The sequence below is a fragment of the Pieris rapae genome, chromosome 2 (genome assembly GCF_905147795.1).
Source record: "Pieris rapae chromosome 2, ilPieRapa1.1, whole genome shotgun sequence".
NCBI lineage: Eukaryota > Metazoa > Arthropoda > Insecta > Lepidoptera > Pieridae > Pieris > Pieris rapae.
This window is the reverse complement of record NC_059510.1, coordinates 995,517-1,016,756: the sequence shown is the minus strand read 5'-3', so window position 1 is coordinate 1,016,756 and position 21,240 is coordinate 995,517. Positions and strand designations below refer to the sequence as shown.

Here is a 21,240-nt window from a genome sequence, read left to right as displayed (position 1 = left end):
ATAGCTAAAAAAGTTTCTTCAAGCTAAACAATTTTCTTGCCAAAAAGCCCAAAAACAGATATAATTTAAAACATTTTGTATCCATATCTATGTGGTACGAGATACGTAATCCAACAATTATGATTTTTAACAAAAGCTACGAAGAAACATGTATTGAATGCTACTGCACGTTCTTTCCACTATATTGCATTGTGGGTGTTCACTTTATAATCAATTTTGTTCACCAACGTATCTCTGACAGCTTAACGATTGTTTATAGGGACAATAAATTACCCGTTGAAACTATAAAGCTCTATTTTGTCTATTGCAAAATTCCGTGACACAGCGTATATTCCCCTAATTCAAAGATAATCACAATTCAAAAATTCAAAGTACCTTGTGTCGTATCTTTTCGACCGCATTCGAAATTTGAATATGCTGTACATATCAAAACAAAGCAATGTAATCTTTGAACTTAGAACGCTCAAATCAGTTTGCTTCGTAGGTGAATTTAAAATTGTACTTGTATTTTAAAATTTCTATTTGTATGCTCGATGGAAGCTCGAATGATGAATCTAACGCTGGCCGTAGATGAACACGTTTTACTGAGAAAAATAAATAAAGATTATTATTACCATTTTAAAACCTTAGGCATTTAGAATATGACGATTGCACACAATATAGTTCGTTGTAAAAATGACTGTGTATTAATATAATGTATAAAATGTGAATTAATTTGTTAGGTACATGGATTACCTAAATCTGGGCCTCAACCTCATAATCTTTTCTAATCGATTGCCGGAGATCGGACCTACGACCTCAAGGATGAAAGTCGCACGCTGAAGCCACTAGGCCAAAACTGCTCTTTATTACCAAAACTTGACAAAACACATTTGTCAAAAAGTTGTCACAAAACATTACCAACTTAAACTTACCCAGAAACACACATAAAAAGTTATATACAACGATATACCATGACAGTACCTTTCACGATATTTAAAACCCTTTTTCATAATCTCAGATAAACTAAATACAAACGAAGCGCGTCCAATTATATTCGTACGGGAAAATCTTTACCTTTTAATACATAAAGAATAATACTTTTTTACCTCAAGGATACAAACGAAATCAATTTGATACTCCTATAACGTTATTGTATATTTTACGTGGGATTTATAACACTTTACCTCGTTATTGAGATATGAAAGTAACTCGATCACTATTTATATGTATCAAGATTTATTTCGTACACATTTTATGGAGGTAGGCAGTATATATAGCGAATAATGAGAGAAGAAAAGAAAAGAAAATTCGTTTATTTTGGATCAAAAGATCATCAAGGTATCACTTATTCCACGTCATTAAATTCGAGCCTGTTGGCAATAATGAGCAGTAATGAGCTTGGCAGAACCACAGACCACCGGACTTGACACACTCCGGACCTGACCCCATCGAATGCGCGCAGAGAGTCGAGCCTAAGCCCCCACGCGCGCTGCAGCCTCCATCAAGGGCTATATTGCCCGTCCCCGTACCGCATCAGCGCATACCTGTATCAGCAGGGCGCGAACATATACCACCCGAAGGAGGCATTTGCCCCGAACGAGCCTAAGCTGTCCCCTCGCGCGGAAGGTAACATTAATCACGATGAGCTTGGCAGAACAAAAGACGTATCAGCTGTGCGCCGGCGATGACACGGCGAAGATTATTATAAGTTCCAAATTAATGCAAAATGAAATGTAGGGTTCAAAGAGAATATAGGAGGCGTCAATGACTAGCCTACTAACCTTTTCCATACATTACATCAGGAGACAGGAACTGGCTTACTTTTCTTAATAAAATTTACACCTTAAATGGCTTATTATTATGGGGTCATGCTGCTGATGTCGAAACTATTTTCATCCTGCAGAAGAGGACTATTTGTGCAATATAATTTAAAATGTAGGTAATCTCTGAGAGATAAATTGAAGGAAATAAATAAACTTACCTTTTCCTAGCAATATATTTATGAAAATATGTATGTACACAAAAATACTGATATGTTTACTAGAATAGGACATACGCATAATACTCGGAACAAACGCTGGCTGCAATTTCCCCTTATCTATCTAAAGTTATTAATTATTTTTTGGTCAAAGGAATACTTTTCTTTAATATAATCCCAGAGGCTCTTTTATTTTCTCTGCCTTTTAATAAATTTAAGAAATGCACTAAAGAAAAGCTGTCTAAAAAGGCTTACTAAGTTAACTATTATATAGTTGATAAAAGGGCCTTGGACTTATGCTAGACAGGCTACTTCTAATTAATTTGCGATATTTGTATTAAAATAAGTGTTGTACGCCATAGTTATTTTGTATGATGTATTTGCTATTTTAAAACAGTACTGAGAGTACTGAGTATTACGCCGGCTTTTTCTCTCGGTCTACGTCCTCTGTCTTTTTTTCCGATGAGTGAGGGATGTCTGCGATACAAATTTAATGACGTGGAATAAGTGATACTTGTATCTTAACTCCATAATAAACATTTTTTATTTACATAAAAATAATAAAACCTTTATTCATGACGAATAGATTGTGACTAAATTTATATATCCCTAGTCCCCTGGGAAGGAGAGAGACCCTGAGTTGTGGGTAACTAGATTAAAATTATTCCGTGGTACATGGTACGTGTTTAAAATAGATTGTGAAAAGAAGTCGGTTTATTTTGTTTATTTATTCATAACAATTTCATTGAGAAATTTATTACAATTGACATTAAATGATAAGGGGGGCAACTGGCTGTTTAGATTTCAACTAATCAACCACAAGTCTTATAAGATATTAAGTGAATGTGAGTGTGTGAGAGAACTTAAAAAGTTTTATGTGCTTAAAATGTAATCGTTCGTAAAACAGAAAAAGTTAAAAGCCTATGAGACAAAAAAAATTTATTTCTTAGATAAAAATAGTTAAAAAAGGACAGTTTTATTGATTAATCTATTATCCCTTATTACTTATTTATTTATTTACTAAGTTTACCATAACATACATAGTACTAAATCCACGGCATTTTTTATAAAATGAAAAATGTATGACAATTGAAGTAAACATAAGTGTTACAAAAAAAAAATACAATGAAAACATATACAAGATATAATAAGCACACAATAAGATAAAATTACCATTATACTACATATTAGATACTTAGGAATTAATTGGCTAATTTTAGATTCCTCCCATCTAGCGTGCATGGAAGTAAGTGCTTACCAAGGGAGATCCTCAATTAAAGTGCGGGTTAAACCTATCTCATCGTACACTCGAGCTTTACTTAAAAAGCTTTTAACAATTGATTATAACGTCATATACAAGTAAGGATTTAGTATTATTACAGTGATTATAAAATATTTTAAAAAACATAGGCTATATAAGTCACCATTAATAATTATTCAATTAATAAGAATTATTTCCAAAGACTAATCGTTTTGTTTATAAATTGTTGAAGCTCACAAATTGCCATTTTCTGACTAATTAAAGGCAGATATGAAGTCATTTAAATTTTTAACTCATAGCTTTTTTACATGTCAACTGTCAGAATTTTTTTAGAATAAATAATTTCTGTGTTCAGAGGACTATCGACTTTTGTCGTAGTAGATATCGGGTACTGAGCACCGAGACTCTTCAGGACGTTAGATCGATAGGTGATACAATACTAAATATTTAATCATCAATACATTTATAATATTCATATAGGTACATCCCCTCAATAGAATAAAAATACATAGCAAACGATTTATTAACACAATCGAATAATTTCTTTGACATTAATTGAATTTGATATTATTAAAATGAATTACGTAAATTTGTAGATAATATTTGATTGCGCAAACTATATAATTAATAATAATTTATTGCTAGGATATGGTAAAAAGGTGGTACAATCGTTAGTTATTTCTGTATGATATTTGTATCGTACATATCATTACAAGATTATATTATACATTGTTAGAGTTATATCAACTACAGTTGAAAAACTTAAAAGAAAACATGCTTAGGGCATTTCAATAAAAGACTAATTCTAATAATACAACGTCATAAATACCATAAATATCATTTAACATTAGGTGCGCCGTACACGCGTTAGAAGTGTCTTCTTTGTCGTAACAAGATCTTTACAAAATTTTTATCTTACGCCTTTTTTTTTAATTTAATTTATTTAATTATAAGTTATCTAACAGCTTACCTTATACATATTATTATACAAAATACTAATACAATACATAAAGCCAAAACAGATTACATAGATTAACAAATTATGTATAAAAAAAAATAGCAAAAGAATAAAATTTAACAACTGAAATTTGACATTTAAAAGCAACAATACTAAGAATTTAAAACTACTACTTAAAAAAATATTATTTAACGTTTGTATAAAAAACGACACTACCAATAGAAGAAACAAAAATTTTGACTAACGCTAACATCATGGCGTCGGTTTTTTGCGACGGTGTACGCGCGTGTCGTAAAAAATTACTCTTATGATTTTTCCCTAACGCACCAAAAGAAGTAAAACTTCAAAAATAAAACATGTGCTCTGTAGGTTTACTGCATACACGACGATGTGGAATAATAAATTCATGAATAGAATAACCAACAATCTTGTCGAATAGATGAATAATTATGCAAATAAATGTCAAGTGTCATCTAGTGAGAAAGGTAAACAGGCATAGGTACATAACATAGTTAATAGTGATTTAATAAATTTTTATATCAAAACAAAAGAAACATTATATGTTTTGTTATATGTAACAATTTATATAAAATGGGTGTTTTACAGCTCGAATGGAGCCACAGTTCGGACCTACTTCAGCTAGCAGCTGGTTCCACATGGTGATTGTGCAAAAACTGCCTTAAGAACTTTTTAGTATTTATATATTTTTATTATATTTGAACATTATGTTTTGCGGCTCTTTAGATATTAATTGATTTTATCGCGGGCTTTGAGCACAACCGACTCAAGAAATTTCGTAACGAAAATGAACCTAACACACGATTACGAAATATAGGTGCGGCCGCTGCAGTCGGTACGCGTTACAGTGAAACAGGCATCTATGTAGGTGACTCTTTATATTTAAAGAGTTCAGTTCAGTTCTACTTTTTATAAGTCACAAAATGGAATTAAATTTCGTTTATAAACAAAAACATCCTATAAAAAATTAGTTACGTTCGTTCAGTTCGGTTACGATAAATGAATTTCTGAACGCACGCATAAATATTTTACAATCAATATATCAATATACAAATATACATATATAATAAGCTAAAATAAACTTTGTTTAGCATATCTTTTCAATTCAAACCCTTTATTTAAATACGCCCTTTGATTTGAGGGGAGAGTTTATAGTATCGACGGGACGCATAAATCTCATGAACATTTTGTATTGTATTTCGTAAAATTTCCATTGTCCCAAAATACCGTGAAAATCAGTCAAACCATTCTCGAGTTATAAGTGTTATAGACTTTATACTGTTTTATATAAGGTATGCGTTTAGGCCATGGCATCGCAATTTTGCTGGCAACTGGACTATAGCCCGCCATTAACACGGATGACAATATATGTCAAATATAACAATTGCATAAAAATCTGAAGGGAAAAGTTTTATACGACGAATAACTATTTCTATTCGGTTAAGAAAGCCTTGATCATAGCCGTAGGGGACAACTTTCTTATTACTTTTAAGTTTTGTGTATGTAGAAATATTGTACTTTCGCCTAAGAAAAGAATTTAATTTCTCCAGAAACTTTTTAAAGATGCTTTCTATTTTAAGTTATATCTACCTAAAACAGTTATTAGAACGTGATAAATCAAAATTATGTCACTGTAGAATGATAACTACGTATGTCAAGAATACCATTATGTCATTTAACCAGTATAATCATGATGACTTAGTTTTGTCATTAATAAATCCATACCATCAAAAACTATGGACAAAAGCACATAAGAATATTTTAACGAACATTGACGAAATTAAACATTTGTTTATTTCCTGTAATATTTGGTTCTTTGGACATACGAGGTTATCATTCTACATTGACGATATGTGGAATCAGCTGCCAACCTATTTCCGAACGAATTCCATTTAGAGTCATTCAAGAAAAGAGGGTACCAATTCTTAAAAGACCGACAGCGCCCTCTAGCACTTGACATTGGGTGAGCTTCCTGCCTTGTGCCCTTTGTTTTATAAAAGAATATTCCTAAGTCTATTGAGAATGATTATAATGTGAATGTTATAGTGTAACAAGGAATAGTGTGTTTAAGAATCTCACTTCTGGTCTGAAGGGTCTACGTAGTTTAGCACGCGTTATTTAACGATCGTAGCCGAGGCGTAGTTTTTACTAATGAATCAAATAAATTTATGTTGTAAACCTAGGACATAAAAATGTATGTGCTGTAAATTAAAAAAATAATCTAACATGAGAGGAACCTATGTGTTGTGTACTCTACTTGAACAGCGTCAGCAAGCTGCAATTGCTCTCTTAGTTTTATAGATTTTTCTTTTGAGATCTACCGGGCGGGACCGGAGATTTGTAAAGAGTATGGAGATAGTTTAGTTATTTTAAAAAGCACTTGAGAGAAGTTTCATGCAATGAAAGAAGCTTTGCCGCCATATTTTTAAACATGTAACAATGATGCCGGAAAATGAGGTCTTTATCTGCAGAATTGTGATGATTTCGGCTATCCATACAACACCCAATTTATGTCAGCACTTCTTTTTTGTTCAATGAGCGGAAAAGAATAAGATGTGACAAAAATCTTTCATAAACATCGACACTTGTGATGCTGGTATTCAATTAACCTTGAAAACTTACTTTGGCAAAGATTTTTCTTTATTGACGGTGTAGGAGTAAATAAAATATAAGAACGTTAGCGCCAGTTAATTAGTTTGATTTTTAATTATACAACATAATTAACAATTTAAAATTCTATTAGCAAAACTGTGATTGTGATAAATACTTAATTTATTAAGTTCAATCAATTTGTATAATGCTTGAATGTAAAAAATAAGCTTTAGGTAACAATACTCAGCTCACTACAAAATCTGAATAATTCGTTACATAATTTAACAATCTGAAATGACATTATATTTATATATATATTCTCAAAGTTATTCATGCCTTTAATAACTATGCACCAATTCAAGTGTGAATTCCTTTGTATTTGTATCCTTTGAAGCCTTTCGGTGACGTCAGAAAGTATAAAATTCAGCTGGAACTTTGCACTTTGCAGTTATCTTCAAACTTTGATCGGCACTAGAAGTAAATCTCATATAAACTTTATAAACAAAATTCGTAGGTTTTAAAACCCTGCCAAAAATAACTGTTATAATAGGTCTGTTATATATTGCTCTTAAAAATAATTTGTCAGATGTTATATATAACAGAAAAACTACATTATATTTAATAATTATAAATAAATTTAGCAGATTGGCTAGAATTGGCAACAAATTTATTCAATATGCGTTTGATCCTTTGACGATGCCTATAGATATAACGCACAAAATATAACGGAGTATTTCGATAAACTTTTCGAATCTCCGGCGAAATATCATTTGACGTCAAGACTGAATGGAAAATTTCACCTGATTCACTTCGACGTTGGCGTTCCACGACAGAATTCTCTTTAAAAGACACCATGCCGCGCACCATTTGTTTATGTGATCAGCTGCTATGCCAGGTATTTTCGAAGCCTTACGAATAAGGGCCCTTAAAGAGAACAGCGTTAACTTAAAGGCCGTAACTCATATGTAAATCCCCTAGTGGTAAACTCTCTTGTCCTATAAAAAAAATTACCTGACAGCCGTCATAAAAATTATACTTCAAGATACACGGCCGGGCTATCGAAATAAAATTGTGTTGGCATATTTTATTATGGATATCATTTGTTTGCCTTTGTTTTAATAAAAATAGGGAACAAACTCTCTTAATCTGGATCTTTTTCCTGTCGTTATTTGGAAAACGCCTTCTGTCTAAAAATAAATGATAGGAAAAATGTCATTTTGTAATTTATTTAACTACAAATAAAGACTTTGTAGGACCAGGAGATTGCTGGTATTATATGTATTTGAAAGACTATTTCATCTAAAACAACTAAAAAAATACCCTATAATTTACATACGTACTGAATAATTAGTTATACATACATTTACAGACTGTCCGGCCCAGCTATGATAGTCAGATTTGTGGTTAAATTATTCATAAATGGATGAACTTGTATAATCCTCTCGTAGGGAGTCTTGTATATCACGAGATTATACACTCTGGTTTGTTTATTACTATTACCAAGATTTGTAACGACCGCCACTAATTAATTAATGAGTCGATACGATTCTTTCTGTACATTTCCTGAGTGAGCGGAGTGCTTTAAATATTGGAAGATTTTTGCCTGCGTCTGGCTATACTCTCGGGGCGTAAATCCAACGATTTAGGAAATCGCCACGGTTTTAAAACTAAGAAAGCATGAGTCAGCAAAATGTACAGTAACACGTCCTATTAATAAATGCTTACCCAATAAAACCTGATATTTATATCGTAGCATATTTAATGTTTCAGAAATTATTTTTAAAGACAATATTTATGTTATAAAAAAAATAATCTTGTGCTGCATCGAAACAGTTTATTTTTTTACAAACGTCTCTTCAGATAACATTATCGCACTCGGCTGTGTGGAAAGATTATGTTTTTATTTGAAATGAATTATACATGTACTAAATCAAGTTCGAAACAGAAACTTAAACTAAATTTAAGGGGTTTGGTCTCTGTGGCATTTCCTCGCTGTATTGTTTTTCGTTGAGGAAAGCGCCAGTACTGGGGTGACCGGTACTACCTACCAGGCAACTTTAATCTATAATTAGCCTCCAATCCTAAGGGAACAAAATCATAATAATGGTACATTTTGATTATTATTATACTAGTAGGTTAAGAATATTGTAAATACTGTATATTTGTGTGTTGGAAAAAAATCTGGTTAGTTCGAAACTATCTTCAAACTTTTCATTATAAATATAGAACCAATATAGCCTTGTAAACTGCCGTTATGTTTATAATTAATTAAACAGAATACAACAAGTTTCTCTTTCAAAATTTTAAAACAATAAAAAAATTTGAACATATTTATATAAAAAATAGTATTTAATTTATTTATGCAATATGTATGTAACGGTACGTACTAAAATACCTTTCTGCGTCATAATTAAGATAATAACAGTATTTACAGCGGGCGCAGGAAAGTTTTCATTTCCTGATCAATATCAATACATCGTAATAAATCTTTATTTATAGCAATAACTTTTGTTCTTACACTACAATTAATTAATTACCACAAACTAGTGGTAAGATTGTGTATTCACTATTTGTCAAACCATATCAAAGTTACCAAAAGGAATTGTGATGATGCCTTTTAGGGGATCAAAAACTCTAACTAATTTATTACCTACGTTCTGTTATGATGCCAAAAATCATTGCCAGCCATACGTAAACCAGTATGTATATTTTACTGTTATTGTGAAGAGATAAATGTTGTTTTGCAGGAAGGAACACAAACATGATATTACGATGTATTTTTTTCTTCCATTTAAGTTATTGAGTTTACCTTCACTATTTACTATTACTGCCTATAAAATTATTAAATGCTGAGAATATTGGCAAAATATTGCTGTATTTTATTCATTTGATCTGACAAATCTTGACGGTTTTAAATACCCCGTTATCTTTCTGTTCGCAACTATTTAAACAAGTTAACTGTTTTTTTTATTTTAGTTATGTAAAACTTCCGCCATATTTTATAAATTAACTTAAAGTTCCTGCTGTCTTTAAAATTGTAAATCAATTATCGTGCCTTATTTGAATTTCCTAATTTTTGTCAAATTAAATCAAGTAGTTAATTTATTATTATAATAATATTGTAATTCATATCGATACTTCGGAGGGAGACATTGGGACGAATTTGTGTGAACACCGTCACATAAAATTGTGATTTTTTATGACGTGACAACGTCTTATAATTCGATGGAGCCTGCACGACAAAATAACATGTGGCATGCGGCGTTACGTCGCTCTGAGGCGTTCCATTTAAGGCTTGAAGTGCAAGTGAAAGCGCGGAACGAGCGACAAAGAAGCATAAGCGTCCGCGTTCGGCAGCGTTCGTTCGTTAAAATATTGTCATTATTGTATTTATGCGTACAAATCAATTTAACTTCATCAATTCATTTGTGATTTCCATTAACCTCCTCTATATCCATACAAAAAACTATCAAACAAATAAATTGAAATTTTCTTTTGAAAAATGCAACCATTCCATCAGCTATCGTCAATAAACCGACTTTACAGACAACCGATTTTTTCAATAAAATAATATGTGCAATACCAAAATTGATCTCCGTATCTAATAAACTTAAAGACCTACTTTCTATCACCACAGCCACGGCGGTAAATTATTAAAGCTCCGAAGATTCGAAATATATACCGTCATTCTATTAAGGGTAGACCGTGATTCAACCTAATCGTTTGTATTTGCTTGTACTTAATACAGGATGTTGTAGGTAGGGCATCGAGCCCGGGTTTACCCGGGCCGTAAAAACCCGGGTTTTCCCGGTTCTGAGGATTACAAAAAAAACCGGGTTTCAATTTTTAAAACTCGGGTTTTCGGGTTTTTCGGGTTTTTTTTTATACTTTTGTTTTTGTTGTTTATTAGGTTTAAAGCACTTTGAATGCAATAATAAGTAAATTGAATAAAAATTCGCTTTGATAAATTATTATTTATGACACAAAAAGTAGCTTCCTTGCTACGTTCCTACCCATAAACAAGACATGCAAGTTAAATGCGCGTCCGTCTCAGAACATGAGAGGGGTGAACTGTGGAGCAATTGAGAGGGGAGGGTGTATCGTTGCGCGGGTGATGAATACCGGCGCCATTTGAGACTGATGCCAACCCAAGTATGCAGGTTATGGTGTCTCATATGGCTGCAGTTGATGGAATTTCTCTTAGAACGTTCTCAAAATCACAAGATTTAAAGTACCTTTCTGAAAAGACCGGCAACAAATTACCAACTACTGCTGATACCGTTCGCCACATAATTCTCAAAGACTTTGATAAAAGGAAGCTAGAAATAATAAACGAGATAAAAATTATACTGTCAGATGAAAAGAAGTTTTCGATATCATTCGATGAATGGACATCTATGAAAAATAGAAGATATATAGGGATCACTTTACATTCACCAAATTTTGCAAGGGATAGCAGTTTTCGAAATCTAGGTCTCATACGTATTTACGGGTCCATGAATGCTTACAATTGATTGAGGCCAAAAGATCGAAATGCTCGAAAAAACCGGTCTACCCGGGTTTTGATTACTCTTAGACCCGAAAACCCGGGTTTTCAGAATTGAACCGAGTTTCGATGCCCTAGTTGTAGGGTATATAAATTTAAATATATTGTAAATAGACTAAACCTTTTTGGTATCGTCTTTAATGAACATAACTTTCACACATTTAAAGCAAAACATTTTTTTAAAAACGTCAGAAAAAATTTATTATTATGTAAAATAATTATAAGTTTATATATAAGCTTCAATCCGTTTAAAGTGTTTTCTTTAATACTTGTTGATTATGTTAAGAAGGTAAGGTATTAAATAAGTTAATCTTGTGACGTGTCACACTTTCACGATGTGGTTTATACATCTTTAGCGCTTCAGTCGCAAACTCAAAATTAACATAACCAACACTTACGATAGAGGCCAGACGGCGTCGACAGGAGGCTAATCACCTACTTGCCTTTTAGCGCCCGAAACTAATAATTAAACCAGATTTTTTAAAAATTAAATCTGACCGTGACAGTCCATCGATCTCCTATATGCATCCCAATAACCAAACCCTACAAAGACAATCAATCTTTGCGACGGACAGAATGCAATCTCTTCGCTCTTAAAACTCATAATCGATATAAATTAAATAAAGTAAATAAAATCGTACAAATAATATTAAAATGTACATGTTAAAAGTATATCGAATAGTTTTTAATTATTTTAAAAACTGGTGTAAGTTAAAATCTTAAGATAGGATATTGGCACAGTTGAACTGGCATTTTCATACATAGGTCTATGCACATACACTAACCCAACCTACCATGGATCGATTGGTTATTAGAGCACACTTTATATTTTGAGCGTTTTTTTTTATATGTGTTTATTTATTAAGATTTTTTTTTTAATTATTATTACGATTTAAGATTTTATATATATTTCGATTAAAATGGTGTCCTGACAAAAAGGTAGTGCCTCTCATTTTAGTAAGAAGGTTTAGCTTTATATACTCGCGGTCCTATGTCTAGCCGGTTTGCTTGTATGCGATGTAGTCACGTAAATTATAAACCCACTACAGTTGTTTATGCCCTTGTACACACAGCCCTGTATAGCGTCTAGCAAAACACACCAATAAAGGTAAGCGGTTGTCAAGTACAGGTGTAGCCATTTAATTACATCACGTTGAGGAATTAAGGAGAAATAGGAAAGGACCCCATTAAGTTTCATGTAATTAGTAATGTACTTAATTGCACAGTATACTACAACTATTATTGTGATTAGTCTACCTTGGGCGTTTATTTAACATGGTTCAGCATGCAGGCGTAGAATAAATAATAAGTGAATTGCTATTTTAATCTGAACTTTAACGGTTTCTGAGTGATTGGAAAAAACTTTTTTTTTCCATTCTAGACGGAGGCTGCAATAAAGCCTTTAGACATTGTTTTGTATTATTGAAAGTACTTTATATAAAAACAAGCAAAGCAGAACGCTGCAATTGTAATTTAAAATTGACAATAAGGAATTACTTTCATTAAAATGAAGCCAGGGTTATTCCGTTCCGTTAAAATTTGTTTAGCTTAATTAAATAATAATTACAATGTATTTTATACGTAAAATTGTTCCTACATCTTACACATTGCATTGCATTGTTTATATAATGAATAAACATGTTTGTTTAATTTATTTTACCGCATTTAAGGCGAATACTTAATAATAAACACTCTCTTCTAAATAGTGCAAATATTTTTTTTATCCTGTGAATATCCTATGATATGTGTTCTTGTTTATAACGAATAATTTTGTTTAATTTTTTTTACCGTATCAAAGGCGAATATTTAATACTAAAATCATGCAAATAAATTTTTATCCTGTTAATACTCTTTGACAGATATTATTCAGTCTGGTAAACGATCAAAATGATCCGTGTAGGTTTTATGGCAAATGGTTAGTAATCAATGTTTTTAAGCTGTGTCACTAAAGTATAGACTTTGCCTAAAAAACCCTGTCGATATTTATGTAGATAATAGGCGGAATTCAAACACACTACCTCGGGAACTAGGCAATAGGATAAAACTGCTCATATTATTTTAAATTTATTATCATCTTAGTATATTGCAAAATATACTACGTTAATTAGAAATTTTATCTTTTATGAAATCTACACAAAAAAACCTGGCATAAGGCACTTTCCAGGCACGAAATTAAATTTCAAAATACAGGTGTTTCCCCAATTTATCGAAGCTCAAAGCAACATTAAAAACATTGGCTTTTTCCTCGAAAGTTGTATGAACATAGCCCGTAAATAAAACAATTACTTTATTTATCTGTAACATTGTTTTATGATGTCGTTACAAATAGTGTTGATTTTATTTTAATAAATAAATAGATAGAAAGTTTTCCTACCCCGAGTTAGGACAGCTAGATATATATTCGAATATATTTTTTTTATAAAATGGATTATGTAGAGTTTTAATAATTAAAACATATAGTATATAGAAACAAAACATATCAATAACAAAGCGGAATCAAGTGGTACGTAAACGTTTTGATGTTGTGACTCGTTTCTGTTTATAAAGGACATGATTGAAACGTGGCCGGAAATTACCTAGAAATGTCTTTTTTCTTTGTGTTGGAAAATTGTGGTATTCTTTTAAAGACACAAATGATTTTTTAAAGAAACTGACTTTCTTTGACGAAAGACTGATTAATGAACTCCACATATATATATATTCCTTTATTAAATTATTTAGTTAAGTGTCTAATGAATATATCATATCTATATATCTTATTCCCGTGACACAGGATTCGTAATTAAACTAAAAAAACACTTGACCGATTATTATGAATTATTGCGTTTATTTTACATGATTTTACCCATTATTTTCACCCTTCTACCAAAATACCCAATTTATTAATTCTAAGTTCGCAATTTTTTACGGCAATTTTTGCCGGGTCACTGAGTATGTCTATAAAATCTCATCGCATTTAAGAAGCTGAAATCAAAGCATTACTATGTGTCTACTTTCTATCAGCAATGTAATGTCGTCAACCAATCACATTTATTACTATAAAATTCAACTCGATTTTCATGTACATATCACAGTTCATTCCTAATATAATATGATAATAGTCAATTGGTTACCATAGCAACGTTTCAACTACGCAGATGATACTTATCTGTCAACTAACGAGGTGGTATTTCTTGAAGAAACGTACTTCACAATATCTGTTGTTAACGCTCTACATTGAAACCTACATTTCTTTATCTTCACTAATTAACTTTATATTCGCAAAATACTTCGCTTTAATTACATGATTTTTTTTTCAAGTTGCCACACATTATTAGCTTGACGATAAAAAACTAAAAAAAAATAGAAATGGCGGCAACACTGACTGAAATATACCTTATAAAACACTTCAAATTGCATTTATCTGGGTTTAACCGATTATTTATTTGTAGATGCCGATCTCTCCGCACCCCAGGAAATATTTTGGTAGCCAACCTGGCCCTCAGTGACTTCATAATGCTGGCGAAAACACCAATATTTATTTTTAACTCATTTAATCTCGGACCAGCGTTGGGAAAGACAGGTATAATTCTCGGACATCACAGGCACAAAATAATAGCGATTCCTATAAAAATATTAAAAATGTTCCAATTATTTTTAATTTTAACAATTCTGACGTTTCCCGCTCGCTTTACTTATTGTAAGCACTTTTTAAATCTTGACACAGAATATAAATTCCAGCTCCCAGAATAAAAGCTTTCATTTCTAGAGCTGACAGTCGTCATAGATTAATCTGTAAGTACTTAGACATCTTGAAGTTACATAAAGATATAAAGATCATACAATATATTTTTTTAGTTGCGCCTTCCAATAATTTTAATTATTAGTGCACACTGCAACGATATGGTTGATTCTTGAGTTGATTTCATGGAGACTAATCTTATCTAATCACTGTCAAGTTCTTCTATATTTAAAAGTAAATTCATTGGTGAAACAAAAATATGTACATATTATTAATTTACATCGTGCATCTTATGTTGTATGAATTATTAAAAATTTTTTTGGATGGAGCAGGACACTATTGTGTTTATATTTAATTGGTGCTTCTTCTTCTCTTACGAATAATTGTTTGGCTAGCAATCGCACACTGCACGTGAGTTAGCTTAAACCATAAATTAATAATGTCTAATTAATTTCCTTGCAACGTATTCGCTATCACGTCTGCAAAGTCTAATGTATTTCCCAAGAAGACTTTAATAAATTAGTCTAGATTCTAGTTAATTAATTATAACTTAAGATTGCTTAATATATTAGCAGTTTGAACAAAAAATTTCTTCTAAATACTTCAACTGTACTAGCTTTGAGTTATCTGTAAAATAAATCATTAATTAAAAAGACACTTTATTTAAAATTTCATGTGTTATTCGGAATTTGCTCTTTCATTATATTTCTCATCTACCGATGATAATCGATCTATAGATGATAATCGATTAATATTTTTTTAAATAGTATTTTTTTATTTAAGACCAATGAATCCAGCTTTGTTCTTATAACAAGAGTTCGGTGACATCTCTAAATCCAGTATTATAAGTTTTTTTTAATTAAATGGACTTTTTAAATCGTTAATTATTTACAGGATGCGTGTTCTACGGTTTCGTTGGAGGTTTAAGCGGTACAACATCAATTGCTACTCTGACAGCAATTGCTCTGGACCGATACTGGGCTGTTGTCTACCCCTTACAGCCCCTTCGAGCCCTCACTGCCATTCGAGCCCGCCTTTTCGCAATAGGCGCCTGGATCTACGCAGCCATTTTTTCGATAATCCCAGCTTTAGATATCGGTTACGGCCACTACGTTCCAGAAGGCTTCCTCACGAGCTGCAGTTTCGATTATCTTACAGATGAACTACCCCCTCGCTACTTCATCTTTGTATTCTTCTGCGCTGCCTGGTTCTTCCCCCTTTGCATCATATGCTTTTGCTACACTAGGATCCTGCGTATTGTTGTCGGAAGCAGAAATATGAATAATAAGAATCAACCAGAGAAGATGTCTTCGAGACATGTCAAGGAACAAACCAAACGGAAGGCGGAAATTAAATTAGCAGGTCTAGTCATAGCGGTGATAGCTCTCTTCTTTATATCTTGGACACCATATGCAATAGTAACGCTACTTGGTATATTTGGTCAGAAAGATGTGATAACACCAGGTGTATCCATGATACCAGCACTGTTCTGCAAAACTGCCGCATGTATTGACCCATTTATATATATCATCACTCATCCGAAATTTCGGAAGGAGCTACAGAAGATGCTTTTTAAAGATAAGTCACGAAGAATGACAGGAACATTTAAGAGTGTTGCCTACTCCATGGAAACGACTAAGATGAACAGAATTAGCAGAGATTTGAGCGACACGGACGTAGAAGTAATCGAAATGAAAGACATTCCATATCATAATGATGCTAATGGACATCACATTCAAACGGTATCATCCAAAGTATCGAAGAGACAAGATTCACAAAAATCAGTAGGAAGTGTGAGTATGAAAAGCATTGAAGCGGGCGTGGTCAGCCCTCCCTCATGGTACACCAAGCCGCAGTTCTCAAGGGCGAAAAGTTTCAGTCGTATGTCAAATAAAAGTTCGTGTTAATTTATACATTAATAAAGTTAATACATATCCTAAATTAGAGAGGTTCCTCTAGATGCCAGATTAAAATTATGGAAAATTACATAAAAATGTTGATGTTGCTACTGATCGATATTTATAGGAGTTCTTTATCTGCACCTGAAATTTATTATAATCTAGAGACAACATGTTATAGGTTACGGAATCTTCAACTGTTTTATCCATATATGTTTTGCCCAACATACAGGGAAAGGCAAAGTATAATAAGTCATGAAAAAAATACTCAATCAAGGTCACACTTTTTATCTCACAATTAAGCAAATACATCGTGACTCTGTCGTTTTAAACCGGAACAAATCTTAAAAAAAAATTAAGTGTCAATACTTGATAGTCTATTAAACCAGCTTATATAGATGTCAAAAATTTTAAGATTTAAACGTTGTACTTAGAAAAAAAATACTGCTTTACGATGGGCTTTGTTAAGTAGATACATTGTAATTAGGTACTTGTTATATGTACTTGTAGATGTATATGTTAATTCTATTTTTATATTATATACTATTTAGAATATGACTGTTGTTCAAATTGTCAGATGAAAAAATTCAATTTTCAATGTAAGAGACTATTTTTCTCAAATATTGTAATGCATAGGTATCTGAACACTGAACAATAAAGTTTATCTTTAAACTGGTTTTTGTTCCATTACCTTTAATTTCATCTCAAAATGCAACAGGACTTTCAATTTTACGATAATAAAACAAAGTGGCGTGAAAAACACACCATTATTCGATGTGCCCTCAGCTACAATTCGCTGTATATAGAAGTCTGTCAATTTAGTACCGAAAAAATATAAAATAAGCTAAAAGTATCAAACCCACTCAGTCTGGTTTATCGGATAAGTCTACCACGCGCTTTAAATCAAAAAAACAACAAATTTCAATAAGTTCATCTTAAAATCTCAGCAGCTATTGAAAGATCTCGTACTTTGATTTGACATATTCATTTAAAAAACTATTCTTATCTGCCATTAGATTCATGTGTTTGACACGAAAATCAGTTAAGTAGTTTTTCAGTTTATCAATAATACAGTTACACACATAATATATAGAAGCCCCACATATTTCCCTGTTTTAACCCTGGGCCACAATGCACAAACCGAGCGGGCCATAATATAAAAAAAAAGCCCCACATAGCTTGACAATTGACACTTCAAAAGGAAATTACATTCCAAGTACAATATCACCTATATGTTATTATAATGTTGGCAGCAGCACGTAAATGTCAATGTCAATGTGATCATTTAATAAAAATGACAATTAAAATAGCTAACCTTACTTTACTGAAAACAAAAACTCTATTTTTCAAAGAAAAGTGTATGCAATTACGAAAATTTAGTATCAGAGCTCCTTATAATGTATTGTTTTTCGGTTCCGATGTCATTGGACTTAATAGCTTACGTAAAATTAATCATTTAAGGTAAGTTAAACTAGCCTAATTTTTAGAATATTTATTACATAAAATATTAAAATATAAAAAAAACTTTTACAGAAAAGGTGAAACGATAATCAAACGGTTAGATCTGGTTACGGCTAATAGCTCAAAAAATAAGAGTATTATTGAGAAGTTTGCTGAAAAAGAGGATATAAGAGTACTGACCTGGCCCACCCTTAACATCCATGAAGCCGAATATGATATTGGTTTAATAGTGGCCTTTGGACATTTAATCAAGAAGGATGTTCTTGACAAATTTCCGTTGTAAGTTACCAAAGTTGTTTTGCTTAAATAATTATGACTCCCAAATATTTATTTATTTATTAACACTTTGTTGTATTACATAAAAGAAAAAAAAATGAACATAATTTAATGAAAAGCAACTGCGACCTTATCGCTTTCAAGCGATTTCTTCCAGGCAACCACTGTGAGTATATTAAATTACACAACCCATTAGTATCGGAGATTTGACTTTAAGGAAATAAATTTCAGAGGCATGGTGAATGTACACCCTAGTTTATTACCAAGATGGAGAGGGGCTGCACCTATTATTCACACATTATTACATGGGGATGAAGTTGCAGGTGTATCTTTAATGAAAATTAAAGCTGATAAATTTGATGTAGGTAAGTACCAAATATTATAAGCTTGAATGTTGTGTATTTTATTGACTGTCCTATATGAAGTTATTTGTAGGTTATATTTGTTAATTAGTCTCCTGAGTATTGGAGTAGTGATTTTGCATAAGTACTTGGTTCAGTTATAGTAACTTAAACTTATTTTTCCTTCATTTGAACTGAGTTGGAATTAAGCTTAAAGAGATTTATAATTATTTATATTTATTAATATAAATATTTTCTGTTTTTTTTAAATAGGGTTATTTATTATGTCTTTCTTTATAACATCTTTCATACATTTTTAAGAGAACAATTTCATTTCAGGTGAGATCATAAGTCAAAAAACTGTTCCAGTCCCTGAAGATATATTATTACCAGATCTGACACAACAGCTTTCAGATATTGGTGCTGAGATGCTTGTAGATTGTTTAAGAACATTGCCAGATAGTCTAGATAATCTGCAGCCACAATCCAGTGAAGGTGTTACTTATGGTAACTACAAACATCACTTAATCATTAAAAGTAGTTTAAAATTATTGTACGTATATTTTCTTCATATCCTAAAGTTTTCACCAGACAAAACAAACCCATCCCTTATTTCTTGAAAAAATATTGCCATTCAGGTTTTTTTATGAAAAAAAAATTCAATTAAGCAAATAACAGAAGATTCTTTTTCTTTACTGTATTAACTAACACTCCATAAGAAACATTGTTCAATACTTACCCATGCAATAAACAATATAAATTATCTCAGAATGTAACAACTTTGGAAATTGCCATCCAAAACCAGGTTTATAATATATCTTTATTTTCAGCAAAAAAAATCAACAAAAGTATAAGTGAAGTAAAATGGTCGGAGATGACAGCAACTCAGGTCTACAACCTATATAGAGCCACATATAGCCTACATCCACTAAAAACAACATTTAGGGGCAATCCGATGAAATTATTCAATGCCTTTCTTATTAAAAACCAAACAGAGTATGAAAAAAAACCAGTTGGATCTCTAGAATACTGTAAAAACACAGATGCAATACGAATATTATGTAAAGATAATAAATATGTGTACTTTAAATCTCTTAGGATTTTGGGAAAAAGAGAGATCACAGCTTTAGATTTTTATAATGGATATATAAAAAATGTTTCATTAGATAAAAGAAAACTTGTTGTTAGTAGTACATATTAAAAATTATTTTAAAAAATCAACTGTCTTATTTATTTAAATTAAATCAGCCTAAACACAGTCCTTTTTATTTTTATTCAAGTTTTCGTACAGGTCTCAAAATTAAGTTGTTAAGACATTAACAGAAATTTAAACGATAGTGTATTTAATTCTGAATTATTAATAGAACTTAGTTATTTCAAAGCTGGTTGTTAAGCAACAAATGTTAGGACTATATTTTATAGGCTTATATGTTTTTTTATTTGACACATAAAACACTAGTGCTGATATTGTTTTTAAGAATGAGTAAAAAAATGTATAACATTAAGAAAGAGTTTTCTAAAGAAAAGTTTTATTTAAATAATTAACAACACTATCCTATAAGATTGACACAAAACACACATACACCAATGTCTAAAAAATTAACATAAATAAATATACATACATAATATGTGATATACATAATAATTGTTTATATATTAAGATTTGCTAACTGATTTGCAAAAAATTTGTTTTATTACTGGATTTGATTTCTAGCGTCACCAGTCACCACTCGTAGATTAACTGAATCATCTATACTTGCTTTAAAATTATAAGTTACAATTTATTTCTAATTAACTAGAAAATTTATAGAGATTATTATTTTATCAGCTGACTTAATCTAATAATAATATGGAACAATTAAACTATAAGCGTTTACAGAATAGAGTATTAAATACTCCCATATCGTTAAGTTATCCGATATTATTACTTTGTGACATGCAAACACGTATTACAGGCTAATTGGATAACAATAAATGTAGATAAAATTGTTAAAAAGAAGTGCTGTCCTCTTTTTATAAGTAATCTTAGAAAGAGACGAAGAACGAGTAAGAGATGTTTATTTTATATTTCGGTGTACTTATTGGATTATATATATTCATAATATTATTATTATAAATATTAAGGTTTTAGATACAATAATCATGGTGTTTTATTGAATTTCCTAACTTATACTAAGTACTAGGCGTAAGAGCAAAGGTCACAAAGTC

At 31.4% G+C, this 21,240-nt stretch overlaps 2 protein-coding genes and 1 long non-coding RNA gene across 3 annotated transcripts in view; 2 read left to right on the top strand and 1 right to left on the bottom strand.

The window, feature by feature from the left end:
- Window positions 1-17,601, top strand: part of LOC110992569 (opsin, ultraviolet-sensitive) — a 36,355-nt gene extending 18,754 nt beyond the window's left edge. The window contains exons 2-3 of the mRNA XM_022258443.2: window positions 14,767-14,897; window positions 15,951-17,601. Coding sequence (XP_022114135.2) covers window positions 14,767-14,897; window positions 15,951-16,963 — 1,144 coding nt within the window. The 3' untranslated portion in view covers window positions 16,964-17,601. The remainder of the gene's footprint in view (window positions 1-14,766; window positions 14,898-15,950) is intronic.
- LOC123690342 lies at window positions 7,124-8,408 on the bottom strand. The gene is made up of 3 exons (XR_006751026.1): window positions 8,151-8,408; window positions 7,590-7,713; window positions 7,124-7,260 (listed from the first exon to the last, which is right to left on the bottom strand). It is a non-coding gene; the product is annotated as an uncharacterized LOC123690342 (long non-coding RNA).
- Window positions 17,602-18,239: 638 nt separating the features above from the next.
- LOC110992567 (methionyl-tRNA formyltransferase, mitochondrial) lies at window positions 18,240-19,539 on the top strand. The gene is made up of 4 exons (XM_045634401.1): window positions 18,240-18,415; window positions 18,488-18,694; window positions 18,923-19,052; window positions 19,372-19,539. The coding sequence occupies exons 1-4, from the start codon at window positions 18,249-18,251 to the stop codon at window positions 19,381-19,383; spliced, it is 516 nt and encodes a 171-aa protein (XP_045490357.1). The 5' UTR covers window positions 18,240-18,248; the 3' UTR covers window positions 19,384-19,539.
- The last annotated feature ends 1,701 nt before the right edge of the window (window positions 19,540-21,240 follow it).